Raw genomic sequence first — 20,883 nt, forward strand, 5'->3', positions numbered from 1 at the left:
TTGTTGAGATATTAAGCTGTAATTTATCGCATTTACTATGGTGTTTTGGGGTGATCGGGTCGCTTACCTGATCGGGTCGCTTACGGGCTACGTTAGGTTTGTTCAATATTATTAATTTGTTTTCCTCAACTGAGAAAATAATTCCAGGCTGTACATTACCATCATTATTGGCTCTTATTCTTAGAGCGCCACAGTCTTGTCGTTGAGAGGCGCGCTAGGTACGGAGTATATGCAACCAAATTACCTATTCTTCAGTGATTTTCAGGGGCGACATGACGGTGGCCCCTGCATCTATATTTCCTATTTTGCACTAGTATTTACTAGGCTAATTCGCCCCCTAAATGGTTGGATATTCATTATTCGTGTATTGCATTTCCATTTAGGGGAATCGTGCTGTCGATTTTTGACGGATACTAATGAATCGGAGTACCGCGCGAGGACGACATAGATTACAGACGATCCTACCTCGTGGGTGGGTGGGAAAGACGGGCCAGGGAGCGGAGCAGGGGGTTTTTTCTCTCACGTATACAAAGAGTAAGTGCTCCCTTTCATACACTATGGGTAACGCTGATAAATGAAGAGAGTCTGTATGTTTTTTTTTCTGGATAGAAGAAATCAAGAATACTTTTTTCTTGGGCATAAATCCCGATTACGTAATTTTGTCATGGTGCCCGCTAGTTAACCCTCCGTACAAGTCGAAAATAGCACTGACGTCGTTACCGATTTTCACTTTTACATAGTGGCTGAGCCCCTGCCTGAACCTTATCGCCACCAACAGATGACACGCGTACCTGAAACGATCGAGTTACATCTATATTTGTTTAAGATACGAGCGTGGCCCCTACTCTAGTCATTTTGGCACCCTTGCGACTATCGCCTCCTGTACTATTACCCACGAATTATCTTGCGAGAGATCGACACCTACCAAAACGCTTGGGCCCTTACTTGGGGTCCGCGGCCCTGTGTCGCTCATTTGTGAGATGAACAAACAGAGGCCACATTTACGTTCGGCTTGGAAGAATACTGCCAACCTTGTCGCAAGGCTGCAATAATTCTTACACTGTAACTAAAGTACTAAGTAGCAATACGAGCTGAGAGAAAATGGCCATCATACGCAGGTCTTTTATGATAGGAAATGATTGTGGGTCTAGTGGCAGAATAAGCCTGAAACTCAACAAGGCTCAACAAGGTTCTTCAGCTTTTTGAGTCTGCCTCATCAAGCCACCAACTAGTGCCTCAACAGCACGATTGATCTGCACAGTACATGCGCAGTACAACGTGGTAATTGTGTCTCAGATAACTAGTTGCCATGCCATTACAATCTAGCATCCCTTCCTGCACTGTACCTGAACCCAGAATCCGATCGAATCTCAGTAGTTCTCAGTGTGCGAAAATGCCCGCGATACTTTTTACTTGCAATCAAGTTGAATGGAAATTCTAGATATAACGGGATGCCTCTCATGATCTAGGTGAAGATTGCCACCAAGATCTAGTAATTATTCAGCCCTGAGACAAGATAGAACCCTGCCTGGGGGCCGTAAGGCTCCATGGCCAAAGATATAAAGACCGTGGTATTCCACGAGTTATTTTCTTCTGAAACGCCATCCCACTCAATACCCGGCAAAGATGAAGGTTCCTTTCCAAAAGTTGTTGCCAACGCTGGCGTTGGCTTCCTACTCCAATGCTTGGGTTCTTGACTCAGCATGCGATACTCTTGGTAGTGCATTTGCGCTCAAGTATATTGATACAGCTGGCTGACTGAATATGTACAGGGGCGACCGATGTGGTTACAACTGGCATGAACGATGCTTTCGCACTTGCTCAGGCTGGGTTAGACGTGTGGAACTCCCTTAACGGCGGGACAAATACCCAGGCAGAGCTCGACCTTCTTGAAAATATGTTTGCATGGGCTGTGAAGGATGACAATGGTCAAAAAACCGTCAACACAGATCATGAGTATTGGACCTACATCCAAACTGTCTTCACCGGCGTGATAGGCTTCGAACCTCTGAAGTCCAGCAAAGCAGGGTTACCTTCTACTGACGTGATCATCTACTGTGATTACTCTCGGTACACCAAAAATAAGGACTGCAATGGAAAGAGGAAACTTGGTTACGCCTGCGATACAGATAATAATCAGATCGTTAAAATGGGTGCGTCTTGGCATGGTTGCAAGAATATCAAGACATCAGGTATCATGGTACGTGGCTCTCCTATCTGCACTTATATTTCGGCTCATCTTCTTGCAAATACTAATAACCAAAAAGGGAATGACTGATCTGAATCTTTTTTCCGCTGCGCAAATCGACATTTGCAAGGGCTATTTGGATTTCTTCGTCAACGGCGAGAAAAAGTTTTTGGTTAGATCTGATCTATGGCCCCAAAACACACACTTACTGACAATTCATTTCTAGACATCTTTGAATATAGTCGAGAGGATTATTAAGCCCGTGAGCGGCTATTTTTCTAAAAAGGCGCTATCGACCCCGATCGATGGCCTCGCCTTGTTCGATCACACCATGCTCCATGAGATGACTCATGCTGTCAAGGATCGCGGAGGAGACCAGGATACTGCCACAGATGATAGCGGAGGGTTATTTAAAAGCTACGGTATGCCAATATTGCCTTCATTATTGCCATTTTTCAAAATGACTCTAATATTCCTTAGGCTGGAAGAACTGTGTAGCCCTGGGGCAATCTCTATCATCCAACGCAGACGCATATAAGAATGCAGAGAGTTTTGCATACTTTGGGCTTGGTTAGTCTTTCGCTTATTATTATATTTATTCAGCATCAACTAACCCTGAGAATAGTTGCGAGATTGATGCACCCCCCAGGTGGCCTGTCTGGGAAAACAGCAACGAAGGATGGCAATGTTGTCGAGCTCAGCGAATATCAATCGCCCAACCAGCAGAATAGTGGATTAGAGGCTCGCAACGAGCTAAGTGGGAGCGAAGCCAACGTTGTGAAGCCTAATCACAAGAAGCCCGACCCAATTTCTCCTAGTTCCCCTTCGAGTACTACGTCCCATCACAACGGGACTAGGAGTGTCAGTGGCACCTCTGGGCCATCAACCCCACTCCTACCTACCACTTCGTCTAATACCGATTCAACTTCAAAGAAAACGGGTAGCACTTCACAGACATCCGGGAATGGGCAACCTGGTGGCCCTTCCAAAACACCTGGCGGTGGAAACTCTGGCAATCCGTCCCAGACGCCTAGCAGTGCGTCCAATTCATCACCAGGCGCGAGTTCTAGCAATCTGTCCCAGACGCCCAGCAGTGCGTCCAATTCATCGCCAGGCGCAAGCACAGGGGCGGGAGGCCCAACGGGATCCTCGTCAACCCCAGGCATCACCTCCGCGGCTAGCACTTCATCACCTGGTGCGATTCCTTCAACGGTAAGTTTATACAACCTCTTTTCTTGTGTACATCTCTAATATTAATCGGGTTAGGTGATCCCTATCACTAGCGGGGATTCAAGCACACAGATTACCTACGTCTCGACTCGCACTAGCTCTGAAGGTGGGAAACCTACTCCAGTGTGGATTTGCACAGGATCCCTTTGCGATCCGAGTAGCAAGTGCATTATCCCTGCCTTTTGTTCGGATGAGAGTGGCAGTGGCGCATCCTGGGGGATTTGCTGCAGTTGGACTCCAGACCTCCCCTCAGATGGTGGAGGTGGTCCGCCTGCAGGTGGACCTTCGCCAGGACCAGATGATGGAGGTGATGACAATCCATCTCATACATCAGATTCAGAATCATCTACTGGCAGCGATGGCAGCTCTAGTAGCAGTGACAGTACTACGACCACCCCGCCAAGCACTAGTGCTAGCAGTACGAGCACTCCCAGCAGCTCGAGCACTCCCAGCAGCACGAGCACTCCCAGCAGTACGCGCACCCCCAGCAGTACGCGCACCCCCAGCAGCACGAGCACACCTGGCAGCACGAGCACTCCTCGCAGCACGAGCACTCCCAGAAGCTCTGTCTCAGCTGCATCGGAAAATCCAGTCTATGACAACTGGAATTGGATGCATAACAGTAATTGGCTCAAAGAGCAGCAGTCTGCGCTCCATGCAATGCTTTCTGCAACCGGTTCCGCCTCTTCTTCAACTCAAAGCAGTAGTACTCCGCTCAAAACCGGAACTTCCAGAACTTCCAAATCTTTCACAACAAAGCCTAAGGGTTCATCATCGCCAGTGATACCGGGGGGTACTGCTAGTATTCCATTTACCCCGGTGGGTTCTGGTGTTCCATACACCCCGAGTGATTCAAGCACGCCTTTGTCATTCACACCTGAATCAGAGACACCGACACCCACACCGAGTGATTATTATTACTACGACCCGTTCTATCCATTCTAGAGTGAAATTGTCGCAGGCGACTTTGGGCTGGTAGCGAGGATAATGAAAATAGATGGTTTTGTATATGAAATCAATGTCCTTGATTAGATTGTAGTACGAATCGATTATCTTTTTGTCCGTTATATGTGCATAGTGTTAGTTTAATTTTGAATCGAGTCTGTTCATTCTCGGCATCTTCTGACTGTGGAAGCCCCCGGGAAGCCGGAAGTTTGGTACTCACAACTGGACATCTGACATCATTGACTACACATTATAAAGGGATCGCAAGTCTGATCTCACAAAAAAAAAATTAGATGAAAAAAAAAAAGATCGCGCATACAAAGACTATGCGCGAATACTTAAAAAGCCCCCAATGATATCGCGTGTGCAGATGATTTTGCTCTCACATAATTGACTCTTCTCATTATCCCCGTCTATAACACCGCCGCATCTGGCCACGACTTTTACGAGACATGTCCTCGGTAGCACCGGCTGCTGCAGGGGCAGGAATCCAGCAAGATGAAGGTAGTCAATCAGAAGACTGGCCCGAGGATATTAATCAGCCGTACTCGCGGGATAGTGGCCGATTACAATTTAACCAAGATGGGCTGGACACTGGGGTCAAGGTGCGAGGTTAGTGGCATGCTTGTTCGCCTTCGCGTATGCGTGCAAAATATGTGCTGACCAGCCCTTTTTACATATTGCAGGGGACGGGCGGCTGGACATTCACATCAACGAACACAAGCCAAGCATCGCGGGATTATTGAACCAGCTTCGACAAACTCCCTTGCCTTCTGATTTGGAACAAACCCAGGATGTGGAAGACACCGAGCCACTTCCAGAGGACGCGGGGAAGTATTTCCCACTGCAGCTCAACATCGTCATCCAGATTATTGGCTCTCGTGGGGATGTCCAACCATTCGTCGCTCTCGGGAAGGAGCTAAAAGCTCACGGTCATCGGGTCCGACTTGCAACACATTTTGCGTTCCGGGATTTTGTTAACGAAAACGGCTTGGAGTTTTTTGACATCGGAGGGGATCCGGCTGAATTGATGGCGTTCATGGTAAAGAATCCTGGGCTTATACCCGATTTCAAGACCCTTCGCAGCGGTGCCATTCAAAAGCGTCGACGAGAGATGAACCAGATTATCCATGGATGCTGGAAGTCATGCTTCGAGACAGGCGATGGTACACATCTCCATCAGATCAAAGAGGATCCTTGGAGCGACTCAGTGGATTATCGACGGCGATCTTTCGTTGCGGACGCGATCATCGCCAATCCTCCCAGCCTAGCGCATATTCATTGCGCACAACGACTTGGGATTCCTCTCCATATCATGTTTACGTGAGTGTTGTCCTTTGATAAAATACGGAAATCTCCTCCAGAGCAGCGGGCTGATCGAATGGCCACAGAATGCCCTGGTCACCCACCCAGGCTTTTCCACACCCTCTAGCTATCGTCCATCACCAAAACTGCAGACCAACGGTTGCAAATTTTGTTTCCTATGCTGTCGTAGACATGATGGTATGGGAAGGCTTGGGCGACTTGGTCAACAAGTTCCGCAAAACCTGCCTCTCCTTGGACCCTCTAGACACGATAACGGCTCCAAGTTTGATCAATCGACTACAAATTCCGTGTGCATATCTGTGGTAAGAATATTTCGGACGTTTCATGTGTTGGAGATGATGATTAACGGCCCGATTATCACAGGTCCCCAGCATTGCTCGCAAAGCCTCGAGATTGGGCAGAGAAGATTGATATCTGTGGCTTCAGCTTTCTTCCAACTGAGTCGAACTATACACCCCCCGAAGAGATTGAGGCTTTTCTCAGAGCAGGATCAGAACCAATTTATGTTGGGTTTGGATCTATCGTGGTGGATGACCAAATCAAATTGACCAAGACCGTGTTTGAGGCGATCCAAAAAACCGGACAGCGAGCTCTAGTCTCGAAAGGCTGGGGAAACCTTGGAGTAGACGATGTGGACGTGCCCGACAATATCCTCATTATCGGCAGCTGTCCCCATGATTGGCTCTTTCGACAGGTGAGTGTCGTGATACACCATGGTGGAGCAGGCACGACAGCCGCAGGTCTCGCTCTTGGCAAACCGACCATCATAATCCCCTTCTTTGGAGACCAGCAGTTCTGGGGGAGTATTGTGGCGAAAGCCGGTGCTGGTCCAATGCCGATTCCTCATAAACAACTGACAGCGGATAAGTTGAGTGAGGCGATTGAGATGGCTCTAAAACCTTCAACACAGAAGAAAGCACAGACAATTGGGGACAACATGCGAAATGAATCTGGAGTTCGCGACGCGGCACGCAGTTTTCATAAACACCTTGATCTACAGTCTTTGAGGTGCGCCATATGCCCATCTCGTCCCGCAGTTTGGCATTTGAAGCGCACGGGCATCAGACTAAGTGCCTTCGCCGGCGCAGTTCTGGTGGAGATGGGGAGGATCAAACCCGAAGAAGCTGTTTTGTAAGTTTGACGCAACCAAATTGTTACAGAGCATTCACTAATGAATCATCTAGACACCGTCCAATGGAATATGATACATATCGTGACCCGGCTGGACCGATAAGTGCAGGAGCTCAAGTGCTTTTTGGCGCCATCGCCAACTTCTTGATTGGGTTGGCGGATGTGCCAACGGAAATCGTTACAGATCTCGTGTCCACTGGTCGCGCATTGGGAAACCCGCATGATCACTTTGACTCTCGTTCTAACTGTCGTCTTGCAAGATTGACTCCCAGGGAAGAATCGGAAAGCGAGGAAGAGCAGAATGAAGGAGAAATCGAAGACAGACGGGAAATTGATGAAGGAAATACAATTGATGAAGACGAACAAGATGGTGACTTGTTTGATCCAACCCTGGACCGAAAAGAGAGCCTACAGCTTGAAAAACAAAAAACGATGAGTAGTGAAATGGAAAAAAGCAAACGACACAACGTGTTGACTGAGGTAAGGATTCATGGAGGCCTTATGTCGAAGAAATTCTTGAATCTTGTCATTTGGCTTCCAACAGATTTGTCACTCAGTTTTGCGAAGGGGTTTCACAATGCTCCCAAGCTATATCATGATCGGACGGTTAAGCACGTCCCAGCCATTACCGGCGTTCAAAGCGGATTTAAAGCCGCAGGAAGTGTATGTTCCAGTGTTGCCACTTCCATTGAATTCAGTACTTTGCTGACTCTGATGCAGGAACTTAAGGATGGATTCTACTATGGTGTAACCGGGCTAGTCACTCATCCTCGGTCCGAATACAAACACAGTGGCACCAAGGGTCTATTCAAGGGCGTTGGAAAAGGCGTAGGTGGAGTGATGCTCAAGATACCAGCCGGTATGTGCGATGTCATATTTTGTCTCAGTCAGAGATATGCTAAGCACCTTTTGATCAGGACTCTGGGGGCTTGCAGGCTATCCTTTGACCGGGCTGCGCAGGCGACTCCTCGAATCCATCGGCAGATCCCAACAATGTCAAATTATCAAGTCCAGGATTGCCCAAGGGCACGAAGAAATGAGAGCATCCTCTGCTGAGGAGAGAGCGGAGGTGGCCAGGAGATGGATTGCGGTTGAGGAAGAGTTGGAGAAGGCAAGGAAACGGCGCACCCATTCGCATTTTCACCCTAACGGCCATGAACAATAACACTCACTGTACGACCCGGATGTATCTATTTTGACCTTTCAGTTACCACCCCGTACTGCGGCGTTTAAGTATCTACGTAATGGACGGAACCTTCCAGAAATCCACGTTCTTCAGTTATTAGTGGACGGAGTTCTGGCCGGTCCACTGAAGATGATAATATCCTTATTGGCCTAGTTGACAGGGGCAGCGCACCAGAACGGCAAGGGGTAATAGAGTGAGTCGAGGTGAATAGTGGTCAATCGAGATGCCGCCCTCAGGAGCAGAGGCAGTGTCACCAGTCGGGACTGGATCAGAAAGATGTGCACAGTCGAGATCCCTTATCTCTGGTAAAAGCATGTTATTCGAACTGTCGCAAGGAATGAGGAAATTATTGCCAAGCAACCCAGAGCTCTCCATTTCAGGCACCACAGCCACCAGAGAATCAATTGGCCGTATCACCGGCCCCGACTATGAGCATCAAAATGCAAAAGGCCACCATGCGTTTCTCCCATTCCCCAATGACCATGCACATAGCCGTTCCCATAATCATTTCATATAGCCTAGTCTCTCGTATATCCAGTCCCGGAATATCTCGGCGATTTCCACCAGGAGTAACCTGACGCATTCTTCCAGATTCATCAAGAAGGCTCGAAATCACAGAGTCAAACAGTCGAAGCTGGCCGAATTTCTTCGATCCCAAGCTTGATGTGTATTGGCCGACGAATATGACACTATCTTGTCCCGGCAATTTGGCAACAAGTTTCAGGTGACTGAATGGCATGAGTCTTTTAGACCACTTGTCATTCCCGTTGAGATCTTTCGTTCCTTCCCAGAAGAAGCTGATTCTAGCGTATTCGAAACGGTAGCGTCGAGTGTTTGTTGATATTGGTGCCTCCCAGGTAAGTCGCACAGATTCTTCGGCTATAGCGGGTTGAAATTCTGGTTCAGTGAACGTTGCTGATGCTGTGCCATACATAGTGTCCTTCTTAGACGCGCCTTTCTCTTGCTCTTCTCTAGCGGCCCTTTCAATTCCCTTCCGTCTTGAATTCATAGAATGATGATATTCTCTTCCCGACTCACCCCACAATCTCCATGAGCGCAGTCTGTGTCCCTTCAAAGCTCGATCGTCGCGAGCGGTGCTATTATTGGCATTACTGCGATGCTCCCATTTCACAACACCTCTAGGATCAAGTACATGCTCAAGGTTATCACCAAATTGAAGCGTCCATTTAGTCCAGAAGCTCGAGCAATTGAGCATACAAATGGGCTTTGCCTGTTTCTTGTTCCCCCGACGGAGAGTGCGCGGTGGATCCCGAAAGGAAATCACCGGGGTGTGGACAAAGTAGCTGTTCAGCTCGTCAGATCCATAATTGAGATGTGCGTATTCTTCGGCCTGATGCCGGTGTTGCTTTTTGTTGTAGCCTGGCTCCTTTTCTAGTTGGAGAAATGGTGTAATGCAGATGTTTCGGTCACCTTCGTGGTAGACGTTGTATTCAGATAAGCGGTGGCGTGTGTTAAGGACTTCATTCATAGTCGACATTTTGAATCAAGATTTGTTGCGCTAGGAGAGATCATTCTTGTCGAACAAGAAGGGCCTGCGGTTTGAATTGGCAACGCGAACGGGGAGTGTGCATCTTGCTTTTCGCCCCATCATGGGCGGACCCCACGGGCGCAGAGACCTCTTAAAACGTGACGTTCCTCGATTATTATTGGTTGCGAAACTGTTGACTTTCAGTCTTGGTGCAGCAGTGGCCTGCTGTCTGTCGTACCCGTCTCACGAATCCCCTTCTGCTGAAGCTGGCACTCTTCCATGAACAGACGCTGGCGCCACATCTCGGGCGCCGGTATTATGGATGACACTGCCCTGGTCTCCGTAGGCTATGTGAGCTGAGTCAAGACAGTCCTTATCCGACCCCCATTTGTCTGAGCCCATGCTAGTGATGCAAGAATAGGGACAAAGAGCAACAGGGGACTCGGAAGCAGTGTAGGGGGGTTTATACATGCAGAGACACCGGGAGAAAACATAGCCGCTGGACATTATTGTGCCTCGCGGAACTGTGGAATACGGAGAATGGGTTGAAGATCGGTACGTTTTGTCATTTCGCTTGTCCGAACATTCATTGAGAATTTTTAAAGCTCGCATCATCTTTTGCTTTGCGAACGGAAAACAACAGCTGTATCCTTGCTTGCCTCTAGGGCCATGATCCAGAAACGTTAAATCGAGCCCGAAGGGTATATTATGCTCAATACTCCAACAGTCCTGATACCATCCCAAATGCATGAAAACTGAGTAAAAGTGAGCAATGATTCACCAACGCATTAGGCGGCCGACTAAGGAAGAGGGACCGGCCTCGAGTTCGACAACAATCGCAATCGAAAGAACCAAGGTCGTCGTAATAACCTGAGAGTAGTGAGTTTTGTGCAAATGGCCCTGAGATGGGCAAAACTGCTTACGCAAAATAATAATATCCCCACCATGTTTACCTCCCATCCGCCGGCATGGATCTTGCCTGATGCAATAGCGCCCTGTTGCTTCCAAAACCGATAGGCACCAATCACGGCCACCAGAAGAGCCACACCGTGGCAGGCGACAGATAATGGAATACCGACTTGTTGAAATCGCAAACTGGCTTGTTGTGAATTGCTCTGCTGCAGGCGGAAAAGCTGCGCGATAAGCACGCCTTGCATGGCAATAACCGTCGAGGTACGAACGTAGGCCAGGAATGTTCGCTCCAGAGCTGCATATGGATCATCAGTATCGGTAATAAAATTTAACGTTTGAAGAAGTCCAGAATGCGAGCGATCACCGAAAGATCTGAAATGACCATGAACTTACCAAAATGATCTCGATTACTTTTATGCGACACCGTTATTGTAACATGTCGTGTCCAGAAGCGGGTGGTTTTTCCCCAAAGCCCCTTCCGCGCTTCACGGGCCTGTCGAACACTGGCATGCGATACGATGTGGCGAGCGGGTGCTTGTCGGTACTCGTCGCCCGATGAAGCAGATGGCGAGGAATAGTCTAGCTCGTTGTCCTCGCGGGTCTGGATCTCCTGCAGTTCGAGGGCCTCTCGCTGGTCGTCGTGGCTACTGCTGTCGTGGGAAGAACGCGGGCGGGAGTCTCGGACAACTGCGGTGGAGGGCCGCTCCGGCTCCGATGACTGACCTGAAGGCTCTGTCATGGTCGTGGCCGGTAGTCCGGTTGGGTTGGCATTGCTCGCAGGGTTTTTTTTTTTCGGTTTGCCCGCAGGTTTTTGTGAGGAGGCGGAGAGGTCCAAGCAGGGAAATGTTAACCAGTCGGTCCTTGTTCGCAGTTGCCCGGGTCGGCTGGAGCCGAAATGCCCCGCAAGGCCCGCTCTCAGTCCGGGGCTGTACAAGGGAGAGGGCTGTGGATGGGCTTGCGAGGAGGAAGAAAAAACATTTTGAGGTTTAGATGAAGGCAGTAGAGCAAATGCTCCGTTCCAAGCACCTTTATTATGTTTCTGCCCTGCAATGAGGGGAGCTATGTCCAACATTCCAGTCTGGCCAATCACAGCCCCCTCGGCCCCGATTGCACCATTTTGGCTGACGATGTTGGAATGCGCACCCAATTGCAAATGGCTTCACACGGCAGACATTCTCGCCCACGAGTCCCTGGAAATAGGGGCAGAATAATCTTTTTGACCGCAGCGGTTGTCAATGTCTCGAACTGCGCCAGTCTCAAGCTCACTAATAATTACTGTTACACAACATCCCGTCTCCTTCTCCCTGGAAATCCGAAACGGTTGGCCAAAACTGCCCAGATGCATATGCAATTAAGCTTAAATTAACCTTGTCGGCTCTAAAGCACGCCATTGCGGTCAACCAAGGGGGCTGATAGGTTCCATTCCACGCGCCAAGGACCGCTCAGCGCCCATCCATCAAGCCTTTTGGACTTGCTCAACGTTCAACCATTCCATTCGCTTCTCATTAAAAAATTCACCACCACAGGGGGAGATTTTATCGAATAGCGACGCTTTCAGAAAGGCCTTCCCCGGGGCTCGGGGGGTCTTGGTAAAGACGGGACTGCCGTGGTCTGTCAATAAGTAGATGGCCATCAAGCAAGGGCTACTTTACCTCCCGCAGTTGGAACAGAAATATCGCTTTTCATGGAGAGACTGGTTAGCGCCACTCGTGTTTGAAGGACGGACATGAGAAACACCAGTGCGTAGGCTACCTTGATAACGTTCCCACTGGAAGTGTTTTTGTCATCGTAGATCTTCAGCGCGTTCGCGGGATCTTCAATAGTCATTTCGTCTTCGCCAACCATATAATTCATCGAAAAGGCTATTTTATGCACCGTCAGCCAGATACGTTCCATTCATGTCCTTTCTCCAAGGAAGTTATCACTGACGACCACCGGCTCTCTTGCAGCATGTACTAGATAGCCTGTCAGCATGTCGATGCCTGCACAAGGGGATCTAGATGCTTCACCAGTGACAGATGACCGAGCTGGGCGGCTGCTCAGGGAGAGTAATGCGAACACTCTCGCAGTTGCAATGGCCGGTGTACTCCATACTCAGCAGCAAATGGGTGCAGATGGAAAGGGTGGGGTTTGAGGGGTCAGACTAGAGGCACCAAACTAATAAGTGCGGGGAGAAGTCACGTGAACTACACAGTACTTTAGTCCCTAAGGTAGTCTTTAAATACTTCTTTCTCTATCTGATGGTGACAAGGAAGATGATTTTAAAGCAATCGTTGGCAAACGAAGAAGACCTCATTTAAAATGTGACGTTATACAACCCCCCCCCCCCGCTTTGTCTTTTCTAACCATGAACACTCGGGGGCCTGTGATTTTTGTGGCTTCTAATTGGTGGCTGCCCTCACCACGACCAGATCGGATAACGAGGCTCCTGTTCGTAATATTAATATATCCGCAATTCTGGAAGTTGAGGAATTTGCAACATAGTATATGAATCATCTCTCTTCGGCCGCCATGATCGACTTCGTCAAGAAGAACTACGAGAGCCCCAAAGCAAAGTTCCAAGTGGTCGACTGCCGATTCCTGGAGAAAGACCCATCTATTGTGGATGGAAGCTATGACAAAGTGTGAGCATAGACTGATGATGCATTTTCTTTTTATCTAATATAGAACTAGGATCTCCAACGCGGCTCTCCACTGGATTCTCCGCGATGAAACAACTCGGTTGCCCACCATCCGTGCAGTCCACGGCTGTCTGAAGTCCGGTGGAACGTACGTCTTTGAGATGGGAGGACACGGTAATGTGGCCGAGGTTCAGACCGCACTCATTCATGCCCTCGTGCAGCAAGGTATCTCCGTCGAAAAGGCCAGAGAGACAAGCCCTTGGTCCTTCCCGTCCGATATCTGGATGAAGAATGCATTGGAAGACATAGGATTTCAGGTGGAGAAGGTGGAAATCGAGTACCGCCCTACTAAGCTGACTACCTCCGCCAATGGTGGCCTGGAGGGTTGGGTAAGACTGATGGGTGCGCAGTTCCTGTGGATCCTCCCAGTCGAGAGGCAGGAAATCGTCGTTCGTCAGGTCTGTGATGTGCTTCAGACAGCAGTGACTCGGGTCGAGGATGGGAGTCAGTGGCTGGGTTACGTGCGCCTGAGAGGCATTGCCAGAAAAGTCTGAGAGTCGATTCTGAAATACATCACTGTTTTCTTTGCCTTCGCTGTTCAATAAGGACAGCCAGCGGAACATCTTCCTCGTCGTAGAATTCGACGTCTTCGTCGACCCCAAAATCGCGCAATCGCTCTCCCTCGGAGTTGCGCCAGGATTCCTCGCCTTCATCAGAGGCATTGGGAGACGCATGTTCCGGGGAAAGCTCATGGTCTTCATCGTCTTTGAGTTCTTTGTAACGATCATGAAATCTCTTTCGACGTTCGACTCCCTCGAATGGTCTCTGGCGCTTCAGATCTTCCGATTGACGACGCTTGAAAGCCTCGACTTCTTCCCTGGCAGAGGCGTATGTCTGCGGCACTTGAGGTTCCTGATTAGCTCTCGATGGCAAAGGAATTCGATCCGGATCTGGTGGTGGCCATGAGACACCGGGGTCTTCGTGGGTGCCGGTTAGCGGATGACATGTTTATTCAGAGGACAGAACCTACTCTCGAAACCATTCACCTCGAAATCCCACCCGGAAGAACGGTTAAGTGTGAAAGCGAGTGGCCAGAACCAGCTGATAAACTAATGCATGGGTAAGCCAAACGAATCACTCGCGTTAAAAATTTGAACTGACGTTAGAACTTCCTCCCATGCCTTGTTTGATGTTGGCCCAGATACCAATATCATAAGGAAACTCTTGCTGTTTGATGTGAATACGAACGCCCCCAGGACCATCGAGATATCCACCTAGGACACGAGCCCGGCGGACCAAGGTGGCATGTCGTTCAATTTCCCAGGATTCAATGGTGGTAGTATTGGATCCGAGGGACCACACGGTTCGGACTAGCAGAATGAACAACGCAAATACCGTCATACTGTTGACTATGAACAGAATAGCGAGATGGCCAAGTTGCACAATTGACGGGCCAAGGTACTAGGTTGGACAGTCAGTAATCAATTCTCAATATGCAGTTGATTGCCTTACACTTGGTAGAGCTCTGTTGCCCCAGATAATCGATATCCGATCAAAAAGGCAAGTCTCGAGATAGGACATACCGACCACCGCGTAAAATAGAAAGCGAGTGAAGTGAGGGAAAGTGAAATACGACACACAATTGTTTGTCCATGGACAATGGTGGTCCATTTTAGGAATGCATCTAGTGAACAGTTAATCCCAACAAGACTAGAAAGATAGGATTCATCCAAACCTCTTGCAAGTCTTGCAGTGGTGGGCTCTCGGTGGTTTGTAGGCCTCGCACCTGCGACACCATCGCTGGCGACTATGGGCAGAGCCATCCTCCGGCTTTTGACCAGCCGATTCCTTGGGAAATCGACCGGGGTCTACATAGCAAGCGCGGAAGTAGCATATCCAGATGCACAGGGCGAATACATTGATCTTCCAGGCCTCATCTTTCTGGAGTGGAGCTGACTCGAAGTGCAGGAAGAAATATTGCGAGGTGTACGCAAGGAAGCTGATCAGCACGCTGACAGCGGGGATCGCCAGTTGCGAGACGGCAAAGTCATCACCAAACATGTCTGCAAGGCCGGCAGACGGCGAGAGCTGCTGGGTTGGCCGGATTGTCGAGTTGTTGTTGATTCCGGAGGGAAAGGGAGGCGCTGACTCATCCGATGCCTGTGCGTGGCAGTAAGTTAACAACCCTGCCTTCTTGTTTCTCGTTTCTCTCCTTCACCAACATCATCCATTGCTTGGTATATAAGCGAACCAGCTTGACCGATGGCCGGTTGAATTCATCGAACTGAAGATGCCAATCACGGCTCTTCCCCCGACGACAGCTCGGGCCATTGGGTCTACCTCGGCCATCACAGACCCATGTTCGGTGGTGAAGGAACTGGTTGACAACGCGCTAGACGCAGGGAGCACCTCGCTTGTGGTTGAGATATCACAGAATGCTCTTGATGTCATCCAAGTCAAGGACAATGGATATGGAATTCCTTCCGAGGACCACCAATTCGTGTGCAAGCATGCTTTCACCAGCAAGATCCAAACGATCGATGATCTCAGAATGATCGGCGGTACATCGCTTGGCTTTCGCGGTGAAGCCTTAGCCAGTGTAGCGGATACGTCAGGCGGTGTTACCATCACAACACGTATCGAGAAAGAGATCGCTGGGTCGTGTCTCAAGTATGGCAGAGATGGAGAGCTTATAGAGTATACCTCACTTTTCCATTGATCTCGCAATTTCTCTGATTATGCTGACTTTGTGCCTAAAGGACACAGCGAACCTCGCATCCGGTGGGCACAACTGTGCGTATTACGGAATTTCTCAAGCACATCCCTGTCCGCAGGCAGACTGTCCTGAAAAGTGCTGCAAAAAATGTCACCGGGATCAAAAAGCTCCTACAGGCTTATGCAATGGCTCGACCTTTGATGCGTATCTCGCTCAAAGTCTTGAAGGCCAAGAATGAAAACAACAATTGGATGTACGCACCCCAATCCACTGGGAGTTTTGCAGACGCTGCCATGAAAATCGTTGGCACAGAGGCATCCTCCTGTTGTGAAATTCGAAAGTTCTCTTCTGTACCGAGTGAACAAGGGCACGAAAGCGGTTATCAAATTGTTTCTTTTCTCCCAAAAGCGGACACGAGTATGTCTATTTCTCTCAGCCATGCCAGTGGAAAGGCTGACAGGCGCAGACTTTTCCAGGGTGAACAATTCAGGACAATTCGTTAACGTGGATGGCCGGCCTTTATCTACGAGCAGAGGAATCGGACAGGACATTGTCAAGATATACAAGACATACATCCGCTCAGCAAGCTCAAAATTGACAGAGCCCGTTTCGATTTCCGATCCATTTCTCTGTTTGCGGATTCAGTGTTCCCAGGCAAGCTACGATGTCAACATCGAACCGTCAAAGAATGACATACTGTTTGAGAATCGAGATCTTGTTCTGTCTCTGGTTGAGAGTCTTTTGCATGAGCAATATGGCGATCTAGAAAACTCCAATGAGAAGAGACCAACAAATGCTAAGCAAACAGTCTCGAATGCGGCTTCCAACGAATCTGGATTTAACCTTCTTATGGCCAGGAAACGCCCCGCCCCAGTGATCAACCAACCTCAGGGCTCGCCGGAGGCACATGTGGACACTGCTGTCACCCCTCCTCTCATGCGACCATTGAATTCAATCGAGACTACTCCGCCTGTAATGGCGCATCACAGTCCTTCTCAAAGCCCTGACCACCCTTCCATCGCAGCGAACAGGAATTCGGAGTTTATCAATCCATGGTCTATCACTAAAATGAACGTCCAGCTATATGCTCCTGAGGGGGAACGTGTCCCAGCCCAGGGTACCAACCATCATCGATCAGGGTTGGATGGCAGTCCGCATAGATTCTTACAGACAAATGAACAGAGTCGTGCCAATCAGACGCCTTCGAACAGTCGTGAATTCGCAAGCCCCCCTCAGTCGAGAGTTGCATCAGAGTCTCCTCTCAGCCATCACCACCGTCATCATGCTCCGCAACAGTCTCCGGTTACAGACACTCCGGTTTTAAATGGATGTCGAAAGGCTGTGCGAGAACAGGACAGAGAAAGATACGGAAATGGGGCTCTCGATACCTGGTTTCAAAGGACGACACAAATGTCGCTCCATCAAAACCCTTCGAATGCTAGCCTCGAGCAAGAAACGGAGCCCACTCCTCTTTCGCAACTTGCTCAAGGGCGATTTTCCTTTCCGAATGAGAGATCGGCACAGGAGTCATCATTTGATGACCGAAGCCCCGCATCCTTGCACGATGTGCCCAATGAGACTTCTCTTCATTCTACCGGAGGTGATGATGCTTTGCGTCCAAACTCCAATGACCATCTTCCGGACACTATGAATAGTGGTCGAGGTTATCCAGTACTCGAAAAATGGGCGGCCAGTCTTCATCAAGGCATGAGCACTGAAAGTTATACTGGATTGGAACAAGCTCTTGATTTTGAGAGGCGCAAGAAGGAGGCCATGCAGAATCGTCGCACGCAATCGAATGACCGCGTCAAAAATTCAAGCTCGCAAACTGGTCCTTCATCTGCGCAGTCTCCCCATCGCAACCGATACCTGGCTGCAAGAGCTGCTCTGACTTCTGACATCAACTCCGTCGCTCTTCCAGTCTTCTCTTTCAACCACCGCAACCCAACACCATCGCTTTCACCTCATGATTCGAGGGCATATTTGATGCGCCATTCGAGTGTCCACCGGCAGGGCGACCCTCAGAAAGAAATCCCCAAGTCTCAGCGCCTACACACAAGCAAATTGCCCCTTGAGAAAATCACGGAGGGGTGTGATTTACATGATCTCTGTTTACCTCTTCCTTCAGATCTATCGATTATATCCGAGACTTTCAGTCTTACGAAATGTCACGATACATACACTCAGCGGGGAGAAAACTCTGAAGCATTCCTGCCCTGCACGGAATCTCCTGTCTCTCTGTGGAGTCAGCAACTAGCCATCTTGATCAACAAAAAATACCGGACTCGCGATGAATCGCAGTCGCCTGAGTGGCGAGTGGATCTTTCATCGGTCGTTGAACAACATCTGAAGAACTATCATGCCGTTTAAACGTATTATATACAGCCTCTATGGATTACTTGTGATCTATCGCTGTTCCTCGCATTCATCTCACCAGCTTTCGCATATTATACCCATATGGCATGTTTACCGGTGTTCGGATTCTGGATTAATCTTTTTTTTAGATTACCCATAGTCACCAGAATAAATATCATTATTCATCTTTTGACAATATACATTCTCAATTTCCTATATTAGTATCATCTAGTTCTTGTATAAAACTCGTTCCAATTCAAAAGTTTCATCTATGTCCTAGGGCAGCGCCTTGGTGAAGTGAATGATTTTCCGGCCGAGATATCCCAATCAATATGACTTCCCCCGTCTATAAGAATTAATCAGAGGCTGTCCTCTCTTCATCCTCTCCAAATTGTTGGCCAAAATTTCCATAGACCGTGGGAAGTACTCTTTGCCCGCACCACTGATATGAGGACTGATCTGGACATTCGGCGCATCCCACAGGGGATGATCCTTCGGCAGAGGCTCGGGGTCAGCCACATCCAGCGCGGCACCGCCGAGTTGGCCCGATTTCAAGGCCACGATCAAAGCATCCTGGTCAATGACCTTGCCGCGGGAGATGTTCGTCACATAAGGCTTGCTGTTGGGGTGTGTGCAGTTGTCTGACAGGATTGCAAATTCCTCTGGTCCGAGAAGATGAGTAGTCTGTGGAGTTAAGGGCAAAGAGATGACGAGATGATCGAGACCAATGGCTAAGAAAGAGCGGACGGATTCCCTGTCTGCGCCGTGGTGCCAGGAAGCAGGGATCGAGCCATCGGCATCACCGGTGCCCGGCACGATGTAGCCAGAATCATGCTTTGACTCTGGAGTTGTGCGTGGTGACGCCGTATAGGCATGGACGGTCATGCCCATTGCACTCGAAACACGGGCAACTGAAATACAATCAGCCATAATCACAGATTGAGTGATCGGGCGAATGCCATACTCTGTCGTCCGATGCTTCCATATCCCAGGATTCCAAGTTTCTTGCCAACCTGGTCGTGCATCCCCTGCATATAACTCTGTTTGGAGTCCCACTTATGCTCTTTCTGTGCCTCGTACGTTCGAATGTAATAACGGGAGGAGATTAGCCAGTTCATCACAGTCCATTCTGCGATCGGTGGACCGTGGATGCCCGAGCTCGTGGTGATGGGTATATCAGTCTCCTTTAAAATAGGGTGATTCACAAGATGATCCAGGCCAGCGGAAAGGAAGTGGATAAGCTTCAGACTGTGTCCGCGATAAGTTGAGAGGTTGTTTTGACCGGATTCGAGGGAGCTTACTTCTTCGCGTCTTTGAGATCGGGGAGAGTTGTAAATGTGACCAGAACAGTCGCATTGTGCCACAAATCTGCATTACAACGCTCTCAGTTTCTGGTCCGTCAATGAATTCGGCAGTGACTTACCACTTGGGACTGGAACGTCCTTGATCGGCCTATACACGGTGACCTCGGCATCGGAGAATTTGTTATTGATGTACCCCACCAGCGATGCGGGCAGCTCCTGGTAGAATATCACGAGCAGATGCTCCTTCGACGACAGTGCCTCGCCCATATTACTCTGAGCAGCTTGGAGAAACAAATTTCGGTCCGATGGCAATGGTTGTGCACATTTAGTAGTAGAAAACGGAGAGATAAGGCTGGCCGTTTGTCATGTCACGCACAGGGCGCGCAGCTTTTGCCGGATTCAACGGCTCCACATTGTCCCGTCGCCGCCACTCCGACCGAGAGCCATGCTTCCGCGTTAACCGGATTATGTGAGGGTGGTTTGGGGAGATGAGCAGGCGAAAGATGCCCGAATGTCGTCTTATGTGAGCAAAAAGATCAGTTAGGACCAGACTTTTGAGGCCTTATCTTGCTCTCTGATCGCCGGCCAAAAAAGGAACAGATGACAACAGTACATAAGTGCAATATGCCTATCCCTAAGCTCCCGATTCTTTCCATCGCTCGCCAACTGAACGCAAAAGTACCGAATCAAGATTCAAATGATTTCACCAACAGCCAACCAAATGACGCGATATCTGTCGGTACCCTAATTCGGGACCGGCCAGAAGGGTTGCCGCTTATGCAGATACCCATGCTATCTCTGGCTCTAGACATGTTTACCCGCGTCATGATGTGCGGTAGTTGAGACCAGGGTGAGGTGACCAACCATGGGATTCGGCCTAGATCTGTCACGGCCCGGCACGTCACCTGGCAGTATCCCTCAGCTCAAGAGGAAACCCAGCAACCGCTCAGAGCTTCTCAGACTGCTGCCCAGAACAAACTCAGCCCGCCACGAGCTGCGCACTGGCCAATCAGCCCAGATCTCAGTGCTCGGCACGCACAGAGAGGTCCACTATCATACAACCCACAACCCGCGTCGTGCTCAGGGGGTTTCCAGCACCGGGGCCATGCCCAGCCGAACCGGTGTTCCTCCGTGTCTCCTCAGACAAGGGACGCTCTAGATCGCGTGTCCTGCAATGGAATACCACTGCATTCACCACTCATCTTGGTGGATAAGTCAGAGGAATGAATCGCCGCCTCTACCTCTCCTATTGACAGGCACCGAGCGCGTGGTGAGTGGGCTGTCATGCTCCATCACCATCGCCAGCACAAGGACTATCTCAATCATCCCGACTGGGGCGGCTTCTCCACCTGTCATGCACTCTCGAGTGGCTTGGCGTAAGGGTGGCATCGGAGGATTTTGCACGGATCCAGAAGAGCACAGATCGGCACGCCTCCTTGGACCGCAATCGTGATCCTGGCATCTGATTCCCCCAATGCCT

The 20,883-nt window shown here is 49.5% G+C and overlaps 8 protein-coding genes across 8 annotated transcripts; 3 read left to right on the forward strand and 5 right to left on the reverse strand.

Moving 5' to 3' along the window:
* Positions 1-1,626: 1,626 nt before the first annotated feature.
* On the forward strand, positions 1,627-4,017 carry PFLUO_LOCUS1443 (uncharacterized protein; the record flags this gene model as incomplete). Its single annotated transcript, XM_073778483.1, has 8 exons — positions 1,627-1,717; positions 1,773-2,200; positions 2,268-2,360; positions 2,415-2,610; positions 2,669-2,758; positions 2,814-3,400; positions 3,660-3,725; positions 3,838-4,017. The coding sequence occupies 8 exons, from the start codon at positions 1,627-1,629 to the stop codon at positions 4,015-4,017; spliced, it is 1,731 nt and encodes a 576-aa protein (XP_073635533.1).
* Positions 4,018-4,815: 798 nt separating this feature from the next.
* On the forward strand, positions 4,816-7,767 carry PFLUO_LOCUS1444 (uncharacterized protein; the record flags this gene model as incomplete). The annotated part of the gene is made up of 8 exons (XM_073778484.1): positions 4,816-4,975; positions 5,050-5,686; positions 5,755-5,991; positions 6,053-6,663; positions 6,727-6,820; positions 7,378-7,483; positions 7,541-7,648; positions 7,738-7,767. 8 exons carry the CDS (start codon positions 4,816-4,818, stop codon positions 7,765-7,767), a joined length of 1,983 nt encoding a protein of 660 aa, XP_073635534.1.
* Positions 7,768-10,272: 2,505 nt separating this feature from the next.
* Positions 10,273-11,146, reverse strand: PFLUO_LOCUS1445 (uncharacterized protein; the record flags this gene model as incomplete). Its single annotated transcript, XM_073778485.1, has 3 exons — positions 10,273-10,365; positions 10,449-10,702; positions 10,801-11,146. 3 exons carry the CDS (start codon positions 11,144-11,146, stop codon positions 10,273-10,275), a joined length of 693 nt encoding a protein of 230 aa, XP_073635535.1.
* Positions 11,147-11,863: 717 nt separating this feature from the next.
* PFLUO_LOCUS1446 (uncharacterized protein) lies at positions 11,864-12,252 on the reverse strand (the record flags this gene model as incomplete). The annotated part of the gene is made up of 2 exons (XM_073778486.1): positions 11,864-12,008; positions 12,134-12,252. The coding sequence occupies 2 exons, from the start codon at positions 12,250-12,252 to the stop codon at positions 11,864-11,866; spliced, it is 264 nt and encodes an 87-aa protein (XP_073635536.1).
* Positions 12,253-12,918: 666 nt separating this feature from the next.
* PFLUO_LOCUS1447 (uncharacterized protein) lies at positions 12,919-13,582 on the forward strand (the record flags this gene model as incomplete). The annotated part of the gene is made up of 2 exons (XM_073778487.1): positions 12,919-13,031; positions 13,081-13,582. The coding sequence occupies 2 exons, from the start codon at positions 12,919-12,921 to the stop codon at positions 13,580-13,582; spliced, it is 615 nt and encodes a 204-aa protein (XP_073635537.1).
* A 19-nt stretch (positions 13,583-13,601) lies between these two features.
* Positions 13,602-14,609, reverse strand: PFLUO_LOCUS1448 (Palmitoyltransferase; the record flags this gene model as incomplete). Its single annotated transcript, XM_073778488.1, has 3 exons — positions 13,602-13,940; positions 14,190-14,489; positions 14,541-14,609. The coding sequence occupies 3 exons, from the start codon at positions 14,607-14,609 to the stop codon at positions 13,602-13,604; spliced, it is 708 nt and encodes a 235-aa protein (XP_073635538.1).
* Positions 14,610-14,753: 144 nt separating this feature from the next.
* Positions 14,754-15,259, reverse strand: PFLUO_LOCUS1449 (Palmitoyltransferase; the record flags this gene model as incomplete). Its single annotated transcript, XM_073778490.1, has 2 exons — positions 14,754-15,188; positions 15,251-15,259. The coding sequence occupies 2 exons, from the start codon at positions 15,257-15,259 to the stop codon at positions 14,754-14,756; spliced, it is 444 nt and encodes a 147-aa protein (XP_073635539.1).
* A 3,167-nt stretch (positions 15,260-18,426) lies between these two features.
* PFLUO_LOCUS1450 (uncharacterized protein) lies at positions 18,427-19,670 on the reverse strand (the record flags this gene model as incomplete). The annotated part of the gene is made up of 4 exons (XM_073778491.1): positions 18,427-19,010; positions 19,064-19,347; positions 19,401-19,467; positions 19,523-19,670. 4 exons carry the CDS (start codon positions 19,668-19,670, stop codon positions 18,427-18,429), a joined length of 1,083 nt encoding a protein of 360 aa, XP_073635540.1.
* Between the last annotated feature and the right edge of the window lie 1,213 nt (positions 19,671-20,883).

This window comes from Penicillium psychrofluorescens (genome assembly GCF_964197705.1).
Source record: "Penicillium psychrofluorescens genome assembly, chromosome: 1".
Classification (NCBI taxonomy): Eukaryota; Fungi; Ascomycota; class Eurotiomycetes; order Eurotiales; family Aspergillaceae; genus Penicillium; species Penicillium psychrofluorescens.